Here is a 19433-nt window from a genome sequence, read left to right as displayed (position 1 = left end):
TGCGATTATGCCTTGTGGATCCTAAAAAGGGACCCCCACATTGCCAAAATGATGAGGGATGACGACTACTGGCTGGCCAGCATCCTCGATCCACGCTACAAAGGCAAATTACACAACATCATGCCACAGGAGAACCTAGAGATAATATTGGCTAGCAAACAAGCAACTCTGGTAAACCGTTTGTTTGAGACTTTCCCAGCACACAGCAGTGGTGCTGGTTCTCCCACGAGCCGTAGTGGGCACAGTGGAAGAGGTGTTCGTGGTGCACACAGCAGAAGTGATGTTGGAGACAGGGGTTTAATGACCATGTTGTAGAATGATCTCTCAAGTACTGCTCACATGACTGCTAATACTGCATCGATTAAAAGTGACAGGAGGCAGCAGTTGTTAACTATGGTTACAAACTACTTCTCCCATATCGATGTTCTCCTTCACAGGTCATTCCCCTTTGACTATTAGGCCTCTAATCTGGACGCTTGGCCTGAATTGGCACAATATGCCTTACAGGAGCTCGCTTGCCCTGCTGCTAGTGTCTTATCTGAAAGAGTCTTCAGTGCTGCTGGATCAATCCTGACAGAAAAAAGGACCTGTCTGTCGACCCAAAATGTTGATGATCTAACCTTCATTAAAATGAACCATGTATGGGTTTCAAAAGATTTTGTCCCACCTTCCCCTGATGACACATAGGTTGCCAGAAAACTGCCTCGCTTTTGTCCTCCTCTTCCTCGGACTTGCCCAATTCCGCCCTTTGCAGCAGCTGAATGTCCAGCCAACACATCAACATATGCCATTTTTTAAACCTCCCTAACTGGGCTGCCCACCCCCCCAAGGGCTGGGGTCTACACCTGGCGCACCCGGGCAAGTGCCGTTGCTCTGAACAGGTGGATGGGCCCACTGATGGCCGACTGCACAGGCACAGGGCCCCTCATAATACAATACAGTGTCTCTGATGGTGGGGGGGCCCACTCGCCGTCAGACACACCAGCGTACTCTGAGGGGCCCTGTGCCAGTACCATCGCCCACGAGTGTGCCCCCCCTGCTTGGTCATGGCCACAGCACTTGCAAGTTGCAATATTTATCTCTCCCTGCTCCACCGCTGTGTAGTCTGGGCAGTTAAATCCTTCACAGTGACGGCCACTAGATATTTGGTGTATTGATCGATGATGGTTAAGATGTAGCTATGGCCTGTCCTGCTGGCCTCTACCTTCAGATGATCAATGGCTACCATTTGAAATGGACGTCAACTTACAAGCGGATGCAGTGGTGGTTTATGATCACCTTTCAGAGTTGTGATAGTCACAGACGTGTGACATTCCTGCCACCATTTTTCAATGTCTCCTCTCATGCCAATCCAATAGAATCGCCTACGGCCTGTGGCTTCTGTCTTTTGCACTCCAAAATGACCAGACACATCATGGTAGGCAGTGAGGACCATGTGTACATCTCTCCCTGTGATCACAATTTGATGGAGACGAGTAACGGTGATGTGATCCACGCTACTGCGATAAAGCAATCCTTTCTTCACAAAGAACCTTTTTCGCTTTCTCCACAGACACAGTAATTGAGGGTCTGTATTGCCTCTGCAACATCTACTGGGAGGTTTTCTCGCAATGAGTAATTCCAAAATTTCTGCAAACACTCGACTTTCCATCTCTACTTGTATCCATGTAGTTTCTAGTAGCGGAGAGTCTGGACTGGCTTACTGAGATTGAAATATATACGAAGATTTAAAAGTACCACAACACTGTCTACTGGTGTACGCTTTGAATACCTTTCCCTTTTTCTACTTTTTTTAATTCTGGTGTAATACATAGTGAGCCTGTGTCTGTCTGACTCCGGAAGTATAGATGTAAATTTACCCCTAGACTGGATACACCTGGTGTGTGCTGATACAGTATCTTGGTTCAAAAATTTGTATTACGGTATCATCTGTAGGATAACCAACTGGGGGGGACCCTCTTCTTGCCGCAGACAAACACGAGACTGAGACAGAGTTTGTACTGAACAGGTCCGTTTTTATTGCCCATCCTTCTGTCGACCACAGCAATGGTGAATTCACAACCGTTTCACATTTCTCTGTACACAGGCCCCGGTATCTTCACTTCTTTTGTTACTATAATCGTGGCGTCCTCTGTGGCTCTTCCACTGGGACTGCCCTATGCCCATCCACCTCAGCGCTTCACCAGTCTGGGCACACCATCTGTATGATAGCCCCAGGCCGTCTTTGTCTGCAGCTACCGTCCTCTGGGCCACCCCCCCCGTGACCGCCTCAACTGTCAGTCCTCCCTGGAGCCTTTCCACTGTCTCTATTTCCTCAGCAGAACTTCCTCTTTACTGTGCTCCCTTCGCTGACTGACTCTTCCAGAACCTTCTCTCAGCCTTTTATACTTACACTTCTGGTAACTCCGCCCACCATCACCTGACAGTTTCTCTGACCAATGGCAGTTATTCAATCCCACTCCTACACTCTCCACTGCCCTCCAATGGGCAAGCTAAAACACTGCACCCTTTCTCTTTATCGTAACGGTTTCACACTGCGCTACACCTCTGCTTCTCACTACAGGCAGGTTTGTCTGTCAGTCCACCTTCCCTACATCATCTATAGTGAGTGAGCGTGTGTGGGTTACGCCTTCTATATATACGGTGAATCGGAGATACCAATTTTTACACTATACTCGATATAGATTGTATCTTGTTATACAGTACCTTTGTTCGACATTTAGCATTACGGTCAAATCCATACTGAGTAAGCATCTGAGAGTGACTACGGGACTATTTATACGGAGATTTCAATTGTACCCTAAAATATATATACTTGCTATCTTGTTATCCAGTACCTTTTTTACACATTTTTTATTATGGTCAAACCCAGACTGAGTGAGCCTCTGAGGGTTACTCCGGAGATATATACCGATATTTTCAATTTGGCCAACACTGTATACAGCTGTATGCTTCTGTTACAGTACCATATATCTGCTGGTATTTTGGGTCCATTTTCCAAAACATGAGGAAGTATGGTGAAAGAGGACGCGGACGTGGGCGTGGGGGGCCACCTGATACTGATGGTGGTGGTGGTGCATCTGCTGGTAGTGCCAAAAACACAATAGCAGCTAAGGCCAGAGGTGTTGAGCCTGCGTCATGGTGTAGCTCTGGAAGGCCTGTAATACTCTCTTTTCTGGGAGTAGGTAGACTGCTTTTAAAGCTGGCGCATTAGGAACTGTTTGTGGCTTACATTGCTGAAACAGCCTTCAGCTCTATCGCCTCCTGTTCTGAAGTTGTAAAAATTGCAAGCACTGAGTCGTAACTGCAGGCTTCTGGTCAGGAGCAACCCCTTTCCTTGTGTCCTTCACCCACACCAAAAGTGAAGGACGTGGCAGCACACACTTCAGATTACTCCATGGAGCTCTTTTCACATACCATGCCTGGGTTAATTAAAAATAGGGCATATCAGATACTGGAGCATTATAAATGGGGCAGATCAGACACTGGAGCAGCATCTAAGGGGCCCATTATACACTGGAGCATTACAAATGGGGCCCATTATATATGGAGCATTATTAGAGCCCATCATACACTGGAGCATCATCTATGAGGCCCATCATGTTCTGGAGCATTGTAAATGGGGCAGATCAGACACTGGAGCAGCATCTAAGGGGCCCATTATACACTGGAGCATTACAAATGGGGCCCATTATATATGGAGCATTATTAGAGCCCATCATACACTGGAGCATCATCCATGAGGCCTATCATGTACTGGAGCATTGTAAATGGGGCAGATCAGACACTGGAGCAGTATCTAAGGGGCCCCATTATACACTGGAGCATTACAAATGGGGCCCATTATATATGGATCATTATTAGAGCCCATCATACACTGGAGCATCATCCATGAGGCCCATCATGTACTGGAGCATTGTAAATGGGGCAGATCAGACACTGGAGCAGCATCTAAGGGGCCCATTATACACTGGAGCATTACAAATGGGGCCCATTATATATGGAGCATTATTAGAGCCCATCATACACTGGAGCATCATATCATCCATGAGGCCCATCATGTACTGGAGCATTGTAAATGGGGCAGATCAGACACTGGATCAGTATCTAAGGGGCCCATTATACACTGGAGCATTACAAATGGGGCCCATTATATATGGAGCATTATTTGGGCCCATAACACACTGGAGCATCATCCATAGGGACCTGTCACGTGGACCCGTCCTGTGTGACGCGACCAGCAGGCCGGTAACTAAAACAGGACGCGGCACGTGATACTGTCCTGTGTGACACGACTCGCAGGCCGGTAACTAAAACAACAAGACAAGGGGTAGGGAAATAGTTACAATGGTGGGCCCTGCAATAGGGAAAGGGGACGTGGAGACCTCCTGCACTCCCCTGAGTCAGTGTCCCTACCGCTCCTAACGTTCCCTATGCCAGTTCCGCACCGGGCGCCGATCAGGATACCTGTCGCCTTAGCACACCCTACACCTATCCCTTGCTAGGGAGCTGGGTGGCACAGGCACTCGCCCCACTGCTGTACTAATACACACGAAGGAAAAACACAAACAGGGAAACACAACTTAGCTTTACTCTGTTGCACTTGCTCCTGGCAACAGAGTCCACCACCAGCATGCAGCTCTCCTCCTGAATCGCTGCCACCAAGCTCTGTCAGAGCTACAAGGAAATCCCCTGATTCCTTCCACACCAGGGCTAAGACAGTGCTGCAAGGAACGCTCTCTAGCTCCTTCCTCCACCAAGGATGGTTGAAATGAACACTATCACCAACACTGATTGCAATACCTGTGACTCTTTTATAGCAGAGCCAGCATTCACACCTGTATTATAATCATGTGCACTTAACTAAAGAAACTAGAGTGCAATGACACTCACCACCACCGGGGGCACACTTAGAACAAACAAAACCCAGTGCAATAATCCTAATGGCCACCGGAGGCAAAAACCAAACTTAAGCACAGCTTAGGGAATAAAAAGGTTACCTGTGCTTTCTGTCAGTCCTGATCCAGCATGGATCATGACAGGACCATCATATACTGTAGCATTATGCGGAGCTCATCATATACTGTATGGAACATTATATGTGACTAATTATTCTGTATGGAGAAATATATGGGGCTCATTATTCTGTATGGCGCACAATGTGGTGCCAATAACACTGTATGGAGTAATATACTGTCCTGTTTTTGAGCTATTGCACAATTTAAAATAGATCAGTCATGTCATGTAAGCAATGAAGTTTTTGTCATTTTACTATACCTATATTTCTGTGGCGTATCGGAGCATCATGAGTTGTGGTATGTTTTAAAGGGGCGCACTGACACTCTTAGGCCCAGGGCACACGAAAACCTGAAGCCAGCCCAACCCCCCCACAACTTTAGCCAAATAACCCCCAGTTTTCAATGCGTGGCTCTTATTAGGAAGTAAATTAAGGTTGACAAGCTTCAGTAATAAGAATTGATATTTTTGGCATTGAAATGTGCACTGTAGGTGTGTTTACTGTCCTCCACTCCCTGCCAACTTTGCTTCCCCATTGACTTGCATTGGGTTTCGTGCTTCAGTCGGCCTCCGACATTTCCCTATAGTCGGCCGATTTCGTTCGACCTGACTTTTAAGAAAGTCGGGTTTCATGAAACACGACTCGACCCGAAAAAAGGCAAAGTCGCTCATCTCTAGTGGTGACCAAAAAAAGTCAATTCTGTAGTTTAATGTTTTTTTTCTTTCTGGCATTTACCATTATGTTTATATAATTTTATATTTTCAAAGATTAGATTTTATGGACCCAACAATATGTTTAATTTTGCATATTTAAATATATATTTTTTAAACTGGAAAAAGATGATTGATTTAAACTTTTATATATTTTTGAATTTTTTTTTAAAAATGTTGCATTTTATTTTAATTACTATACTGCTGTGTATAGTGTAACTAAAATTCTCCTATGATAGGAGGACTAACATGGCAGACAATGTGTTGTCTGGCCTTAGCCTACAAGTCTGCACTGTGCACTGTATGGATTATCCGGTGCTGGCACTGGGAGTAGCAGGCGCATTACTAGGGCCGGCTCCATGAGCCCCTGGCAAAAGACTCTCAGCTGGCCACTTTAACATGTACTACAATACATAATGCACAGATAAGAAATGTAGATATTGTAAAATACTAAAGACTTCACTTCTTACATTACATGAGTGATATCTATGGTAAATTTTACAATAGCTCAGAAGCCAGCAAATCCTCGCCACACACATTGTGTGCGATAGGGGGATTTAAAAGTTTGCAGTCACACAAAGTGACTGTAGACTTTTCATTTTAGTTCGGACAGTATAGTACTCCATACAATATTATGGGCCCCATATATTGCTACATACAGTATAATGGGCCTCATATATTGCTCTATAAAGTATAATAGGCCTCATATATTGCTCCATACAGTATAATGGCCCCATATAATCTGCATACAGTAAATAATGGCTCCATATATTGCTCCATCTCCATACAGTATAGTGTCCCCTATATTGCTCCATACAGAATAAAGGTCCCATATACTGCTCCATACAGTATATAATGGCGCAATATAGTTCTCCATATAGTATAATAGGCCCCATATAATTTATTTATTTTACTCATTTATATAGCGCCATTATTTCCACAGAGCTTTACAGACATTATTGGCACTGTCCCCGATGGGGCTCACAGTCTAAATTCCCAATCAGTATGTTTTTGGAATGTGGGAGGAAACCGTAGAACCCGGAAGAAACCCACGCAAACACCATGTAGTACTCCATACATTAAAAAATAAAAGTAAATACTCACTTCACCCGTTCGCCGCTGCTCTGGTCTCTTCAGCTCCTTCTGACTCTCTGCACTGCTCTGTAGTGATATCATCGTGCCCTCTGCCCTAAGACAGAGAGTCACGATGAGTCAGAAGATGTTGTAAATGACCTGAGCAGCAGAGACCACAGAAGCAGAGAAAGGGATAGGTGAGTATTTGAGGGAGGAGGGGCCCTGTGCCAGCAATGACACCCGATTCCCCTGACTCACGGGCCCCATGGCATGCCGGTCTCCACGACGGTGAGTGGGCACCACTGTTCTTCCAGGGCCTCTGCACTTGCCTGGGTCCACCAAGTGGTGATGCTGGCCCTGTGCATGACCACAGTAAGTACGTAATTTGCATACATACGATCATGTGCTGACTATATGGACTCAGACTCACTCAATGTAAGTGTATTGAGCAAAAGCAGACACAGTCTTTTCAGAATGTGGCTGGAAGCATTCAAATTGCAAACTTGCGGCCACATGACCTCTTACTCCCAGCACCAGAGAACCCTCACAGTGTACATTGCACGCAATATGATAATTCACAAGCCAGTAGTCACATAGTCTGACCTGTCTGTAAACCCCATGCTATATTTTATTTGCTCTGTAAACTGAGAGTGAGCCGCTTGCTGCATAAAAATTGCTTCTTGCCAGGAGAATATAATGTCTTGTAGACAAAGCCAATAAAACATCGAAAGAGACATGCTGGCTGGTGCCCTTTAATGCAAGGCACAAGTAAACAAAAGTTTCCTTCTGCAAAGGCTGGGGCTAAGGCTACTTTCACCCTTGCGTTATTTTGCGCTGCGCACCGTGCGCAGTGCGAGTGCACATAAAAAACGCATCATGCGTTTTTGTGCGTTTTTTGCGGTTTTGTGCGTGTTTTTTTTGCGCTGACGTGTGCATTACCATGCGCACGTCAGCGCACCCTTAGACTATAATGGATGGTTGGGTAAAAAAACGCATTGCGTGCTCATGCGTTTTTTTGCGACAAGTCGGACTCACAAAAAATGCAACAGGATGCATTTTGTGCGCCCGAGCGCACACTACAAAAGAACGCATGCGCATACAAACGCGTACAAACGCATGTGTATGCGCACCCATGTAAAGTATAGGAAAAAAAGCGCAAAAAAACGCAAGTGTGAAACCAGCCTTACACACTAAGTGTGCATGACACATGTTTCTAATGCATGGAAAAGATCAAAGTTGTATTTATTTGCAGTCCTAGAGTATAGGTAGGACAGAACACTAGCAGTAGAGGCCCCGTCACACATAAAGATGCACCAGCGATCCTGACAACGATACGACCTTGTCAGGATCGCTGGTGCATCGTTACATGATCGCTGGTGAGCTGCCAAACAGGCAGCTTCACCAGCGATCAGCACCAGCGAGGAAGCTGGTCTCTAAGGTAAATATGGGGTTACTAAGCGGCGCGCATCACTTAGTTACCCGATGTGTACCTTACAAACCTGCGAGCTCACGCCGGGAGCTGCCAGCACGCAGGTTTCTAAGGTACACATCGGGTAACTAAGTGACGCCCGCCGCTTAATAACCCGATATTTACCTTAGAGACCAGCTCCCAGTGCCTGCTCAGAGCGCTGGGAGCCTCGCTGATCGTTGGCTCCCGCTGCCACACGCAGCGATGTGCGCTGGCCAGCGGGAGAGCAACGATGAAAAAATAGCCCAGGACGATGCTGCACGATCAGCGATACCTGGCGGGGGGGCCGGTCGCTGATCCCCGTCACACACAGCGATATCGCTGTGGCTTCACAAAATCAGCGATCTCACTAGCGAGATCACTTTGTGTGACGGAACCTTAAGTCTGACAGCAGAAAATATACATATAAAGAGTAGAGATGAGCGATAGTGAAACAATCGGATTCTAGAAAATCAGCACAAATAATTTATAATAGCCGTGTATTCGTACCGAATAACAAATCCAATGCAAGTCAAAGCCGAATATTTTTCTGCTGGATCCAACAAACAGATCTGGGGGGCTGAGAAAAAAGCTGAAATGGATGAAAAGCTAAAGCTAATGGGAACAGCATGAAGAAGATGCCTGCATGCCTTTTTGACTCACATATGGTATCTGGGAATAATGTTGTCAGACTATTGCGTCGGTTTAACGGATTTTTAAAACGACCTACCAAACAAAACCAAACATTTTTTTTAAAGGGAAAAATGCTAAGAAACATTATTTCCTTCATGATTACATGTATATAATGAAAAAATATATATACCTCCCCTTTAGCATATGTTCACACAGAGTGTTCTGGCTTAGGTTTGATGATGAGGCCACTGATTTAACCTGGCACGGTGGCACGCCTAGCAAACATAGCAGTGCAGACAGGGATGGATTCGTAGCACAAAAACAGGCAAGAAGAGGTAGTGGTTTGATCAGAGGGAGAACTCGGTCAACTGTTCCACAGAGCCCCCACACTCTGCTAGATAACAGGCCAAGGGTGCGTTGTTCCCCTGTATGGCAGATTTTTTCTGAAATTCCTTCAGACAAAACAACTATAACCTGCATCATCAGCCAAACCAAGCTAAGAACAGTCAAGAACACTGCCAACCTGAGCAGCACCAACATGCAAAAGCATATGGCATCCAAGCACCCCAGTAGGTGGGTTGAACGCCTGGGTACAAAATCTTTGTCTGATGGTGAAACCACTGCCCCTTTCCCTATGTTACGGCCTTCCAAATCTGCTATCCATGAAGCAGGCGCTGATGCCTTCTGCCCACAACCTGCAGTTGCACAGATACAACAGTCAGCAACCACGTCCAGTTCGTTGTATCAGCGCAGCATTCACTTGTCCCTGCCCCCAGCTGTTTAACAGAAAGCACAAATAAGCACCCACCCACAGGCACAAACTATAAACACCCACATTGGCAGATTGGTAGCCCTGGAAATGTTGTCATTTTGAATAGCGGGAACTGAGTCTTTCCGCGACCTCTTGGCGGTGGCAGCACTACGGTACTCGATTCCCATCTGACACTATTTATCACAGTGTGCCATCAAAGTGTTACATAAGCAAGCACGTGTTGCACAATATCAGCTGTGCTGTGGCCAATGCAGTCACAGGAAAGGTATACTTTATCACAGACATGTGGACAAGTTCTTGTCGACAGGGACGCTAATATTTCCCTTATGGCACAGTGGCTGAACCTGGCAGAGTTTGGGACAGAGTCAGAGGCTGGGACATCACACATCTTACCCACACCAAGAATAGTGGTCCCAACTTCCATCAGTGTTTCAGTCTCCTCGTATTACTGTTCCTGTCTCTCCTCCTCCTCATCCTGCTCCTTCTTCTACTCACTGAAACTAGCTTCCCCATCACTCCCCAGCTGGGAGGTCTGCAGCACTGCCTTGGCAAAGCAGCAGCATGCTCTGCTGAAGCTCATCTGTTTAGGTAATAAAGCTCATAACGCAGCCGAACACTTGAAGGTGATAAAAGAATAGACCGCTCCCCGCTGAACCTCCAACCAGGCCTAGTTGTGTGCGATAATGGGTGTAACTTTGTGGTGGCTTTAAAGCTCGGCAAGCTGATAAACATGTTCCTTGCATAGCCCAGGTGCTGAACTTGGTTGTACAGCGTTTTTTAAAAACATACCCTAACTTGCCGGACCTACTTGCTAAGGTACGGCGTGTCAGCGCAAATTTGAGAAACTCATCTCTGGCTTACACTGGACTAGCTTTACTGCAGCAGGGCTTTAATTTGCCTAGTCACCAATTGATTTGTCACCTGCCCACACGCTATAATTTGACCATTAATAAAAATAATAATAACAAATCATAATAATTTTATTTTTATAGCGCCAACATATTCCGCAGTACTTTACATTTTAGAGGGGACTTGTACAGACAATAAAATACATTACAGAATAACAATAATCACATAAACAACAGATACCAAGAGGAATGAAGGCCCTGCTGCAAGCTTACAATCTATGAGAAAATAGGGGAAGTGGGTCGCCCTCCCAGGGCCGTGGGGCACTCGGTGCCGGGCCGGTGTCAGCGGGATGTGTCATAGCAGCGGTGACCCGGTCCGTGGCCCTGGGCACCCAAGTAATGGGGGAAGATTGAATGGTGGAATATAGTTAATGGAATAGTTCGTGACGCCACCTGTGGTGATCAGCAAGTGAGATATTAAGCCGACGCTGCATGCAGATCCTCTGGGGCTGGTGGTGTGTTGCAGCCAAGATGGTGAAGCTCCCCACAGGTGAAGCTGTAGCCCCAGGGCAATGTAGATGTGGAGTTGGAGAGGCACAAGCGGTGTAGAAGCTGGTACCCAAAGGTAGCAGTGTTGGGTGTGTTGGCGCAAGAATCAATGGAGGACACCAGGGCTTGTAGTTCCAAAGCTTTACTCACAGTCTGTAGTACACACAGGTGCCTGTCTCCGTACCATGTCCTCCGGGTCAGAGGCTCAATCAACCTCCAGATCAGATGGAATGCTCCCTTCCAACACTCCGCCAACATGTACCTTTCTGAACGTCTCCTCTTATAGCGCCTTTAAGTGTGAAGTACTCCTAGTACTGAGTTACACTGGAGTGCCTCCCGACTGATGTTCCCAAGAACTCTACTTGTACTGCAGACAGCTGTAGCCTGCTTCGGGGACTCCTTGCTCCTGAGTCCCGGCTCACTATCCAAGTTGCTGTTGTGCCCCCAAGTCTAAGATGGGAGTAGTGCATTTACAGCCCACTACTCCACCGGTGTCAGGTGCAGGACCATTAGCATCCATACAACCTCGGGGACCGGGCCCCGGCCTTGCGCTTAGAACTTCTAGGCAGGGTTCTCTCCTAACCCACATCCTCTCTGTTCCCTTTTACTCCTTCGCTCCGTACTAATCTCTCTCTCTTATGGAAGATCAGGTTTCAGTTCAATGTCTTTCTCCTTCTTTCCTTTCCCGTGCCAGCAGACCCAGGTCACTGAGGTCTGCTGCAGCACCTCCTTCCTCCATCCCTCTCTCAGGGATCTTCTTTCCTCACTCCTCTCTGAATGGCTTCCTCTCCCAGACTGACCTGTAATTCTAAACCTCCCCGCTCTTTTATGTATTATAACTCCACCCGCCTCCCAGCACGTTTCGTGTTCCAAGCAGGGAGCCACCAAAGGTGCTCTGCTAGACTCCAAGCAGGGAGCCACAATGTGGCTTTGCTGAACTACTCTGTTGTGTGGGGTGCGAGTGTTGGAGCGTGGTCAGGAGCCTCCAACCTACCTGGATGGTGGGGCACCACACCTCAGGAGGAGGTGCAGTACCTCTGTGGCAACTGAGCCTCAGGGGCGCCACAGAAGCACTAAAGGTGGATGGTAACAATTGCTTTCATTGTTCTGACCAGCCATAATGTAATAAATCGGGAGTTCATGTAATGCTGCATGAAACTGCATACCAACTAATATGTATAAAAGTACAGACACAGAGAGCTATTAAATGCATAAAGCGTGTGAGTACAAGAAACAAGGATACTGGTTATGAAGAAAATGTTGAATGAACAACACAGGGATAGTTAGATAAAGATAGTTAGATAAATGTTTTGAGGCAGCAGGCGGTTCTTATGTTGGCAAAGCTTAGTGAGCAGCAGAGAGCAGTGTCTGAATTCCAGCTTCTCAATTCCCGTCAGAGCAACACTCAGCCCCCACACATAACAACTGCTGAGTGAATGTGGATCGATGACATTTGTGAGGTTCTTCAAAATTTTGAGTACTGCACCAAGATGTTGAGCGCTGATGTCGCTATTGTCAGTGCAACCATTCTGCTGCTCTGTCTATTAAAAGGTTCACTGCAGAATCTCAAAGCGGAAACTATCAGTGCCGAGCAGGTGGCTATGGAGCAAGATTTTACAGTGGCTGATACCACACAGCCCAGCCTCACACAATATTCTCAAGCCACAATGGATGATGACGAGGAACAGGAGATGCAGGAGGAGAAACATAAGTTTTTGTTCTGCACTACAGAAGGGACTCCCAATCCCTGCTTCATGACTGTCATGCATGGATGGCATGAAGAGGAGGAGGAAGAGGCTATGCGCCGTGAGGAGGAGAGGATAGTGTTCATCCTGGTGAGTACACTGAACGCTTGACTCTTTGCAGTCTGCCACACTCAGCAGAGTTCATGTCCAGATGCCTTTCCCAAGACCTTCACATGAAAGACATTTTGTTCACCATGAAATACTGGCTGTGCACCTTTCTTGACTCGCGGTACAAAGAGAAATTTGCTTCTCCAATGGCGGAGGCAGATGTGCCATTTTCAGTGCATGCGGGAAACGCACACCAGGTGCAACTCGGGGGGGGGGGGATGTCCACAAACTGGGCCATTTTCATGAGACCATCACATCAGCAAGGACTATCTGTGGATGTAACTATGACAAGGAGAGAGAAGTTGACCAAGATGGTGAAGGACTACTTAAGTTACCATTCCAGCATTCTTCCTTATTCTTCAGTGCCCTTTAACTATTGGGCTTTCAAACACCCTCCCTCCCTCTCGACTATTAAATCTCTCACTACTACTGAAATCCCTACCTAACAAACAAGTAATCTCTTCACAATCTTCAGCTCTAAAAAGAGCTTTTTGGAATGAATAAACGCTCAGTTTAAACTCCTATCACTCTTCCTATGCTCCTTTCACTCTACCTACACTCACACTATGCTCTCCCTACACTGTTTCCGACTGCAATGTGTGCAGCCATTAAATACTCCCTATGACGCTGGAAGACCAGCCAGTCACATTAATGCCACAGAAAAGATGGCGCCGGCATAACTGTGATTGCCAAGCCAGCCCAGCATGTTCTTTGACTGCAAATAAAGTGCGAAACATGCTGGGTGGGTCACTCGAATATATTGAGGTGAATACCTAATTACTCGCCGAGTACCGAATAGCCAGAATACCTTACTATTCGTGCGAGTAACGAATAGTGCCGAATGTACTCGCTCATCACTAATAAAGAGGTAATAATTGTTTCATGAACACATAATCGATATCAAATTTACACATTGTACATTTTTAGCACTTGAGCATTACATGAAATATGCTATGAGGTGTCACACTGTACTCCAGAACTTTTTTCTTAAATGGTAGGGGCAAGAATTATAGATTGGCACAAGTGGTATAGTACCTATTAGCGTCTTTAAAAAAACAACTCCTGGAGATGCTCCTCCGTACTTGCTATTGTGTTCTCCACTACTTATGACATCAACAGCTGGTCACTGACAGGCATCAGCCTTCATGTGACGCTGAATCATCATCTATATAAGACTGCAGTCCTTTCCCCATTCCAACGTGGGAAACTGCTCAAATACCACTGCATTCTATCTTCTTTTTAACAGGATATACCACAGCCAGTCTCTAGTCAGACCTGCTAGTATTGTTTTGTATGCCTTAGAGACTCGCTAACTATATTTTTACTACACTGTGTGCACAATTAGTAGACAATTTGTATTTTTGATTATTAATTTTATTATTGAACAACTACAGCAATGTCAATCACTCCAAAAGATTAATAAACCTGAAAATTTAAGAAAGTAAAAGTGAGATTTTACCTATCTTAGAAGAATATATATGTGTGCATATTTATTGGACAACTATTAATGTGCAGAATTATTATGTGACTAAGTGAAAAACATAAATTTTTCCATCTCAATTCTTTATTTTCACTTGTTCAAGTGAAAATAATAACTAAACAACTCCAAATGTACAAGAATAAATTTCTGATATTTAAAAAATATATATCAGTGACGTATATACTGTAGCCATCCTTCTTTTCAATAACAGTCATAAGCCTTTCATCCATGGAGTCTGTCAATTTCTTATTCTGTTGATGATCTACTTTTTGGGCAATAACCACCGCAGTCTCCAGTACACTGTTTAGAGGTGTACTGTTTTTCTTTACCAAAAATCACTTGTTTAAGAAGGATCTACAAGTTCTCAATAGGGTTTATGTCAGGTGAGAAAAGGGGCCATGTCATTATGCTTCCATGTTTAAGACATTTACTGGCAGCCAAGCAGTAGAGTAGTTAGATGCACGCAAAGGAGCATTGTCCTGCATAAAACTCATGGTTTTCTTGAAAAACTTAGACTTTTTCCTGTACCACTGCTTAAAGAAAATGTCTTCAAGAAATGAGCAGTAGATTTGGTAGTAAATTTTGAGTTTATCTTCAACCCACAAAGCTCCAACTTGCTCATCTTTAATAATACCAGCTCATAACATGACATCAACTCCACCTTGTTGGCGTCTGAGTCGAAGTGGAGGTCTGTGCCTGTTATTAATCCAGCCACGGACCCTTCCAACCAGTCCTTCAAAAGTCTCTCTCATCTCACTAGTCCAAAAAACCTTGGAAAAATTGTCTTCAGATATTTCTTGTCCCAGTCTTGACGTTTTAACTTCAGTGTCTTGTTCAGTGGTGGTTGGGTTTCTGCCTTCCCTATCTTGGTCATGTCTCTGAGCACTGAACACTTTGTACTTCTGGCCTTCAAGCCAATAAGCATTGAAGTTTATTTATACAGTTTGGAGTTGGAAAATATGTTAAAAAATGATGATTTGGTCAAAATACTCACTTGCTTAGTAATTGTGCACACAGTGTAGAGAGATTTATGTGACTACTTCAAATTGCCACTCAATTGAATGACCCGGCTCCATTTAACATAATGCTTGTTAAAAACACCCGTATCAGGCTTCGTGTACATGCAGCAGCCACTCTGTGGCTAAAAAATTCCACATCCCTGTGCTGCTGCATTTCTTCATGCTGCTCCCCTGCACAATCATGTAGTTTTGCAGGTGAAATAGGCATTTCTCTTTAATATTAAAGGTATTTGATAGCACAAAATGACTGTTCAAACCAAGCACAGGTGCTCAGTGAACCCTTGGCTTGACCAAACACTTGAGTTTATCTTCTCACATCCTTTTTCGCCTATTTCTCTGTCCTTCCACTGGCTCCTATAAATCCAAAGCTATCAATTGAAAAAGAGACAAGCAGAGATAGATGGAAAACAAGTAGGTAGAAAGGTGTACTGAATGGTTTGGCCAAACCAAGGGTGCACAAATTCCTGTGCTTAGTCTGAACAGTCATTTTGTGCTAACAGACTCCCATAGATTAAGAAAAGGACCCCAACAAGCATTTTAATTCATAATGTGGAAGTGCACAATGTTGCCCCAATAATAAGTGCAGTAGGAACGACTCACAAAAGGCATGAAAAAAGGAGAAAAACAGAGTCCAAAGCTACAAAAAAAAATGTAACATCTTTCTTTCATACAAAAAAGACACTTTAGAGAAAAGGACATATCAAGGCAATAATAAAATCCAATGTTCCAATTATCCGAACCTACAAAATTGACTTCCTTCAGTTTTGCTTCGGACAGTCCCTGAAACTTGGTACACAGGTACTTAAAAGTCTCTCCTTCTTTCGGAGAGCTTTCAAAAACTGCTTCATTAGTCCAAGATTAATGTGGAGTGGTGGCATCTTTAGTGGGATCAACTAAACTTTCCGCAACAATGTCTTTGAGTCCAGGTTGCAAAGATGTTCTCGTTGGCCAACTTTTTTGGTTCTTTTCATGCTGTCACATTCACACAATAAGCATGGATACTTCATGTATTCTTGCTGCCCAAGGAGAAAAGAAAGAACTTTCAGATCATCACATATTGACCATCCTTGATCCTCATAGTTAAATTTCTTGAGTATAAAGTCTAAATTCTTATTGCTTTCCTTCAAGAGTGCCCTACAGGCACTGAAGCATACTTGCTGCCATTGAGCATTAGCACAGCTTTCAGACTTTTTCTGGATGAATCAATAAAGAGTCTCCACTTACTCACATTGTACTCTATTCTATGTAAAATCTTTCCATCAGCCCAGTAACATCACTACAATGCATGGTCTTGATAAAAGTATGGAAGAAATTTTGTTTCTCTGCTTTTATACAATGAAAAACCAAGTACCAGGAGCTAGCAGGTTCTTTTCCTTTAGTCTAGAGTCTAAAAGTTCTGTAGAATGTTTAGGACAGTCCTAGTCTCTGACTGTATCATTTAATTCAAGCTGCGAAAAAAGCTGTGGCTTGTGGGGACTAGCGTGAAAGTTTCACGTTCTGAATCAGGTGTATCTTCAAGCTTCTCTGTAGGTGAAGGGACAGGTATTCCTGGACCGTGAGGCCCAGGGCAAATTGCTGAGGGGAGGTTCAAGTATATAATTTCCTCCTTATTTTTAAGGTTAAATCACTCCATATTGTACTTACAAAAGTAGCAGTCATCTCTATGATTTCACGGTTCCCTCCAGATCTTAGGCAATCCAAAACAAATTCTTTCTTTCTTACCTTTAGACCACTGTCGTAGTTCTTCTACACAAACAGAACACATTACATCGTCCATTAATTTCTTACCAATCTAATGACACCAAAATCATCCATCAATGGTTGTGCAAAGGGGTCAAAGTATAGTGCAAGAAAAAGCCTATGGAGTCAGTGTTTCTGAAAAAACTGTATGTGAGCACGTACCTGAGTGCTATGACATATTACTTTTAAGAAAGTAGTAAGGACTCAACACTTTCAGCTGTCAACTTGAAGAATTTCAGCCCATGGTTCATATCAATCCCATAAAATAGTCTTGTGATATTTACATATATTGGATAATGGAGATACAGAACAATCAAATTAAACAATCAAAAATTGCTTTCTAGAGCCGCACAGCAATTACACAAGTAATACTCCTCTGCTGAAGAGCGCAGGATCCCACAAAGGGAGTTTCTTATCGAAATATCAAACTAGATGATCCTACCGACAATCGTGTGCTAGAAGCAGTGGGAAACAGACTTGGACTGGTCCACAGGAGAACAGGAGAATCCTCTGGTGGGCCCCCGTGCAGGAGTGGGCCACCACCCTCTTATTTGAGCAATACATGGCACAATACACTTTAATCATTATATACAGCCAAAGGCAACATCTTATTAATTTAACAATTGACCCAGTTTATTTCTATAGAAATTTGTGAATGAGGATAAAGTCATATTTGTATGTAACTGAAAAGTGGGGCCCTGGAGTTGATGTTACTGGTGGGCCCTTGGCACCCCAGTCCGACGATGGCGGGAAGGTTCTATTTTAAGGACCAAATAAACACAAAACATTTAAGACTTTTCAATATATGATATTGTTGCTAATATTCATTTTAGAATGTCAAATACTTTATATAACATTGAAGCCAAATGTTATTAGATACTGTCATTTACAACTACTGCTTCTGTATTTTCTAGCCTGAAGAAGAAGGCCAGGAAGCTTTGGAAGAACCTGCTGCTGAGCCACTGCTGGAGCCAGAAGGGGAGAGCTACGAGGAAGCCCCCCAGGTGATAAATCATATTTTGTATTTAGAATGCCTGAAAAGAAAAAAATCAGGGAATATTTTTTCATATTACTATCACATGCATAAAGTGATTGATACTAGATTTACTGTACTTGCCTATGGGCTTTGTATGGTAATGTAGCTAAGCATCATTTAAGTTACTGGGACTGAGCAAAATATTCAGAATTGAGAGTCTGAATATTTTTCTATCTACTGGCTTACAAGGTACAAAGATATACATCTTTCCTGTATCAAAATGGGACTGAGCAGCAATAGCAAATTCAACCTGCGGAGAGGAATGTGACACCATATTTAGAAAAAAAAATACACGATTTTTCCAAATCTCATACATTCACATTACAGCTAATTAACTGAACAGTTGTCATGTGATTCATAATTTCAATATTCAAAATTTCTACCATTTACCCGGACACCCTCCCAATGCATTTTAGAGGTGAAGATAACACTGGTCAACAGCATTTTTGGTGCCAAAGATATTTCATCGAATTTAGGGTATTTTTGGGGTGCTGATTCTGAATATGTCATCAGTTTTGCCAGATTGGCTCAAGTTTTTGAGATTTTTGGTATCTTATTTATAGCACTTGTTGGTAAATGCGACGCATCATCTCATTAATTTCTTTGGATTAGTACTTGAACTGAGCAGTTCTCAATATAGTTTTGTGTTAATTAGTGTTCTAAAAGTTTGTTCATAGCTTGATTTTTGCACTAACTTTATGTTGTTGTCTGTTTTCCAGTGAAAAGCATGAACTCATCAAGAAGAAGTTGTCTTAACGATCCAGACTCATTCTGTTACATTTGTGGTGAATACACACTGCCAAAACATAGAAGAAACATAACAGACTTCGTAAAAAAAGTGTATTTTGCCTATTTTGGGGTTATGCTTGGGGACCAAGACAAGTTTTGGGCACCACACATAGTGTGCAAAGCATGTATCGAATTATTACGAAAATGGAGCAAAGGACAAAGAAAAAGCTTCAAATTTGGTGTTCCAATGGTGTGGAGAGAGCCAAAAAATCATCATGATGACTGTTATTTATGGTAAACACAGGTACAGGCACATCTTCACAATGAGGGACAGGCCTTCTTGCAGATTCCATGTTACTCCCATTTTCGTTTCTTATGCTTATTGAATCCTTGCACTTGCACTGCACAGAAATAACAGTCATCATGATGATTTTTTGGCTCTCTCCACACCATTGGAACACCAAATTTGAAGCTTTTTCTTTGTCCTTTGCTCCATTTTCGTAATAATTCGATACATGCTTTGCAC

General features: G+C 43.9%; 1 protein-coding gene across 1 annotated transcript in view; it reads left to right on the top strand.

Moving 5' to 3' along the window:
* The window catches only part of SNCB (synuclein beta), a 130656-nt gene that overhangs the window by 65976 nt on the left and 45247 nt on the right, over nucleotides 1–19433 (top strand). Inside the window, exon 6 of the mRNA XM_073545078.1 lies at nucleotides 18057–18146. Within this exon, the coding sequence (XP_073401179.1) occupies nucleotides 18057–18146 (90 nt within the window). The remainder of the gene's footprint in view (nucleotides 1–18056; nucleotides 18147–19433) is intronic.

Source organism: Dendrobates tinctorius, unplaced genomic scaffold (genome assembly GCF_039654945.1).
Source record: "Dendrobates tinctorius isolate UK_male_01 unplaced genomic scaffold, ASM3965494v1 ptg000139l, whole genome shotgun sequence".
NCBI classification, from domain to species: domain Eukaryota; kingdom Metazoa; phylum Chordata; class Amphibia; order Anura; family Dendrobatidae; genus Dendrobates; species Dendrobates tinctorius.
The sequence above is the reverse complement of the archived record's forward strand: the minus strand, read 5'-3'. Positions and strand labels throughout refer to the sequence as shown.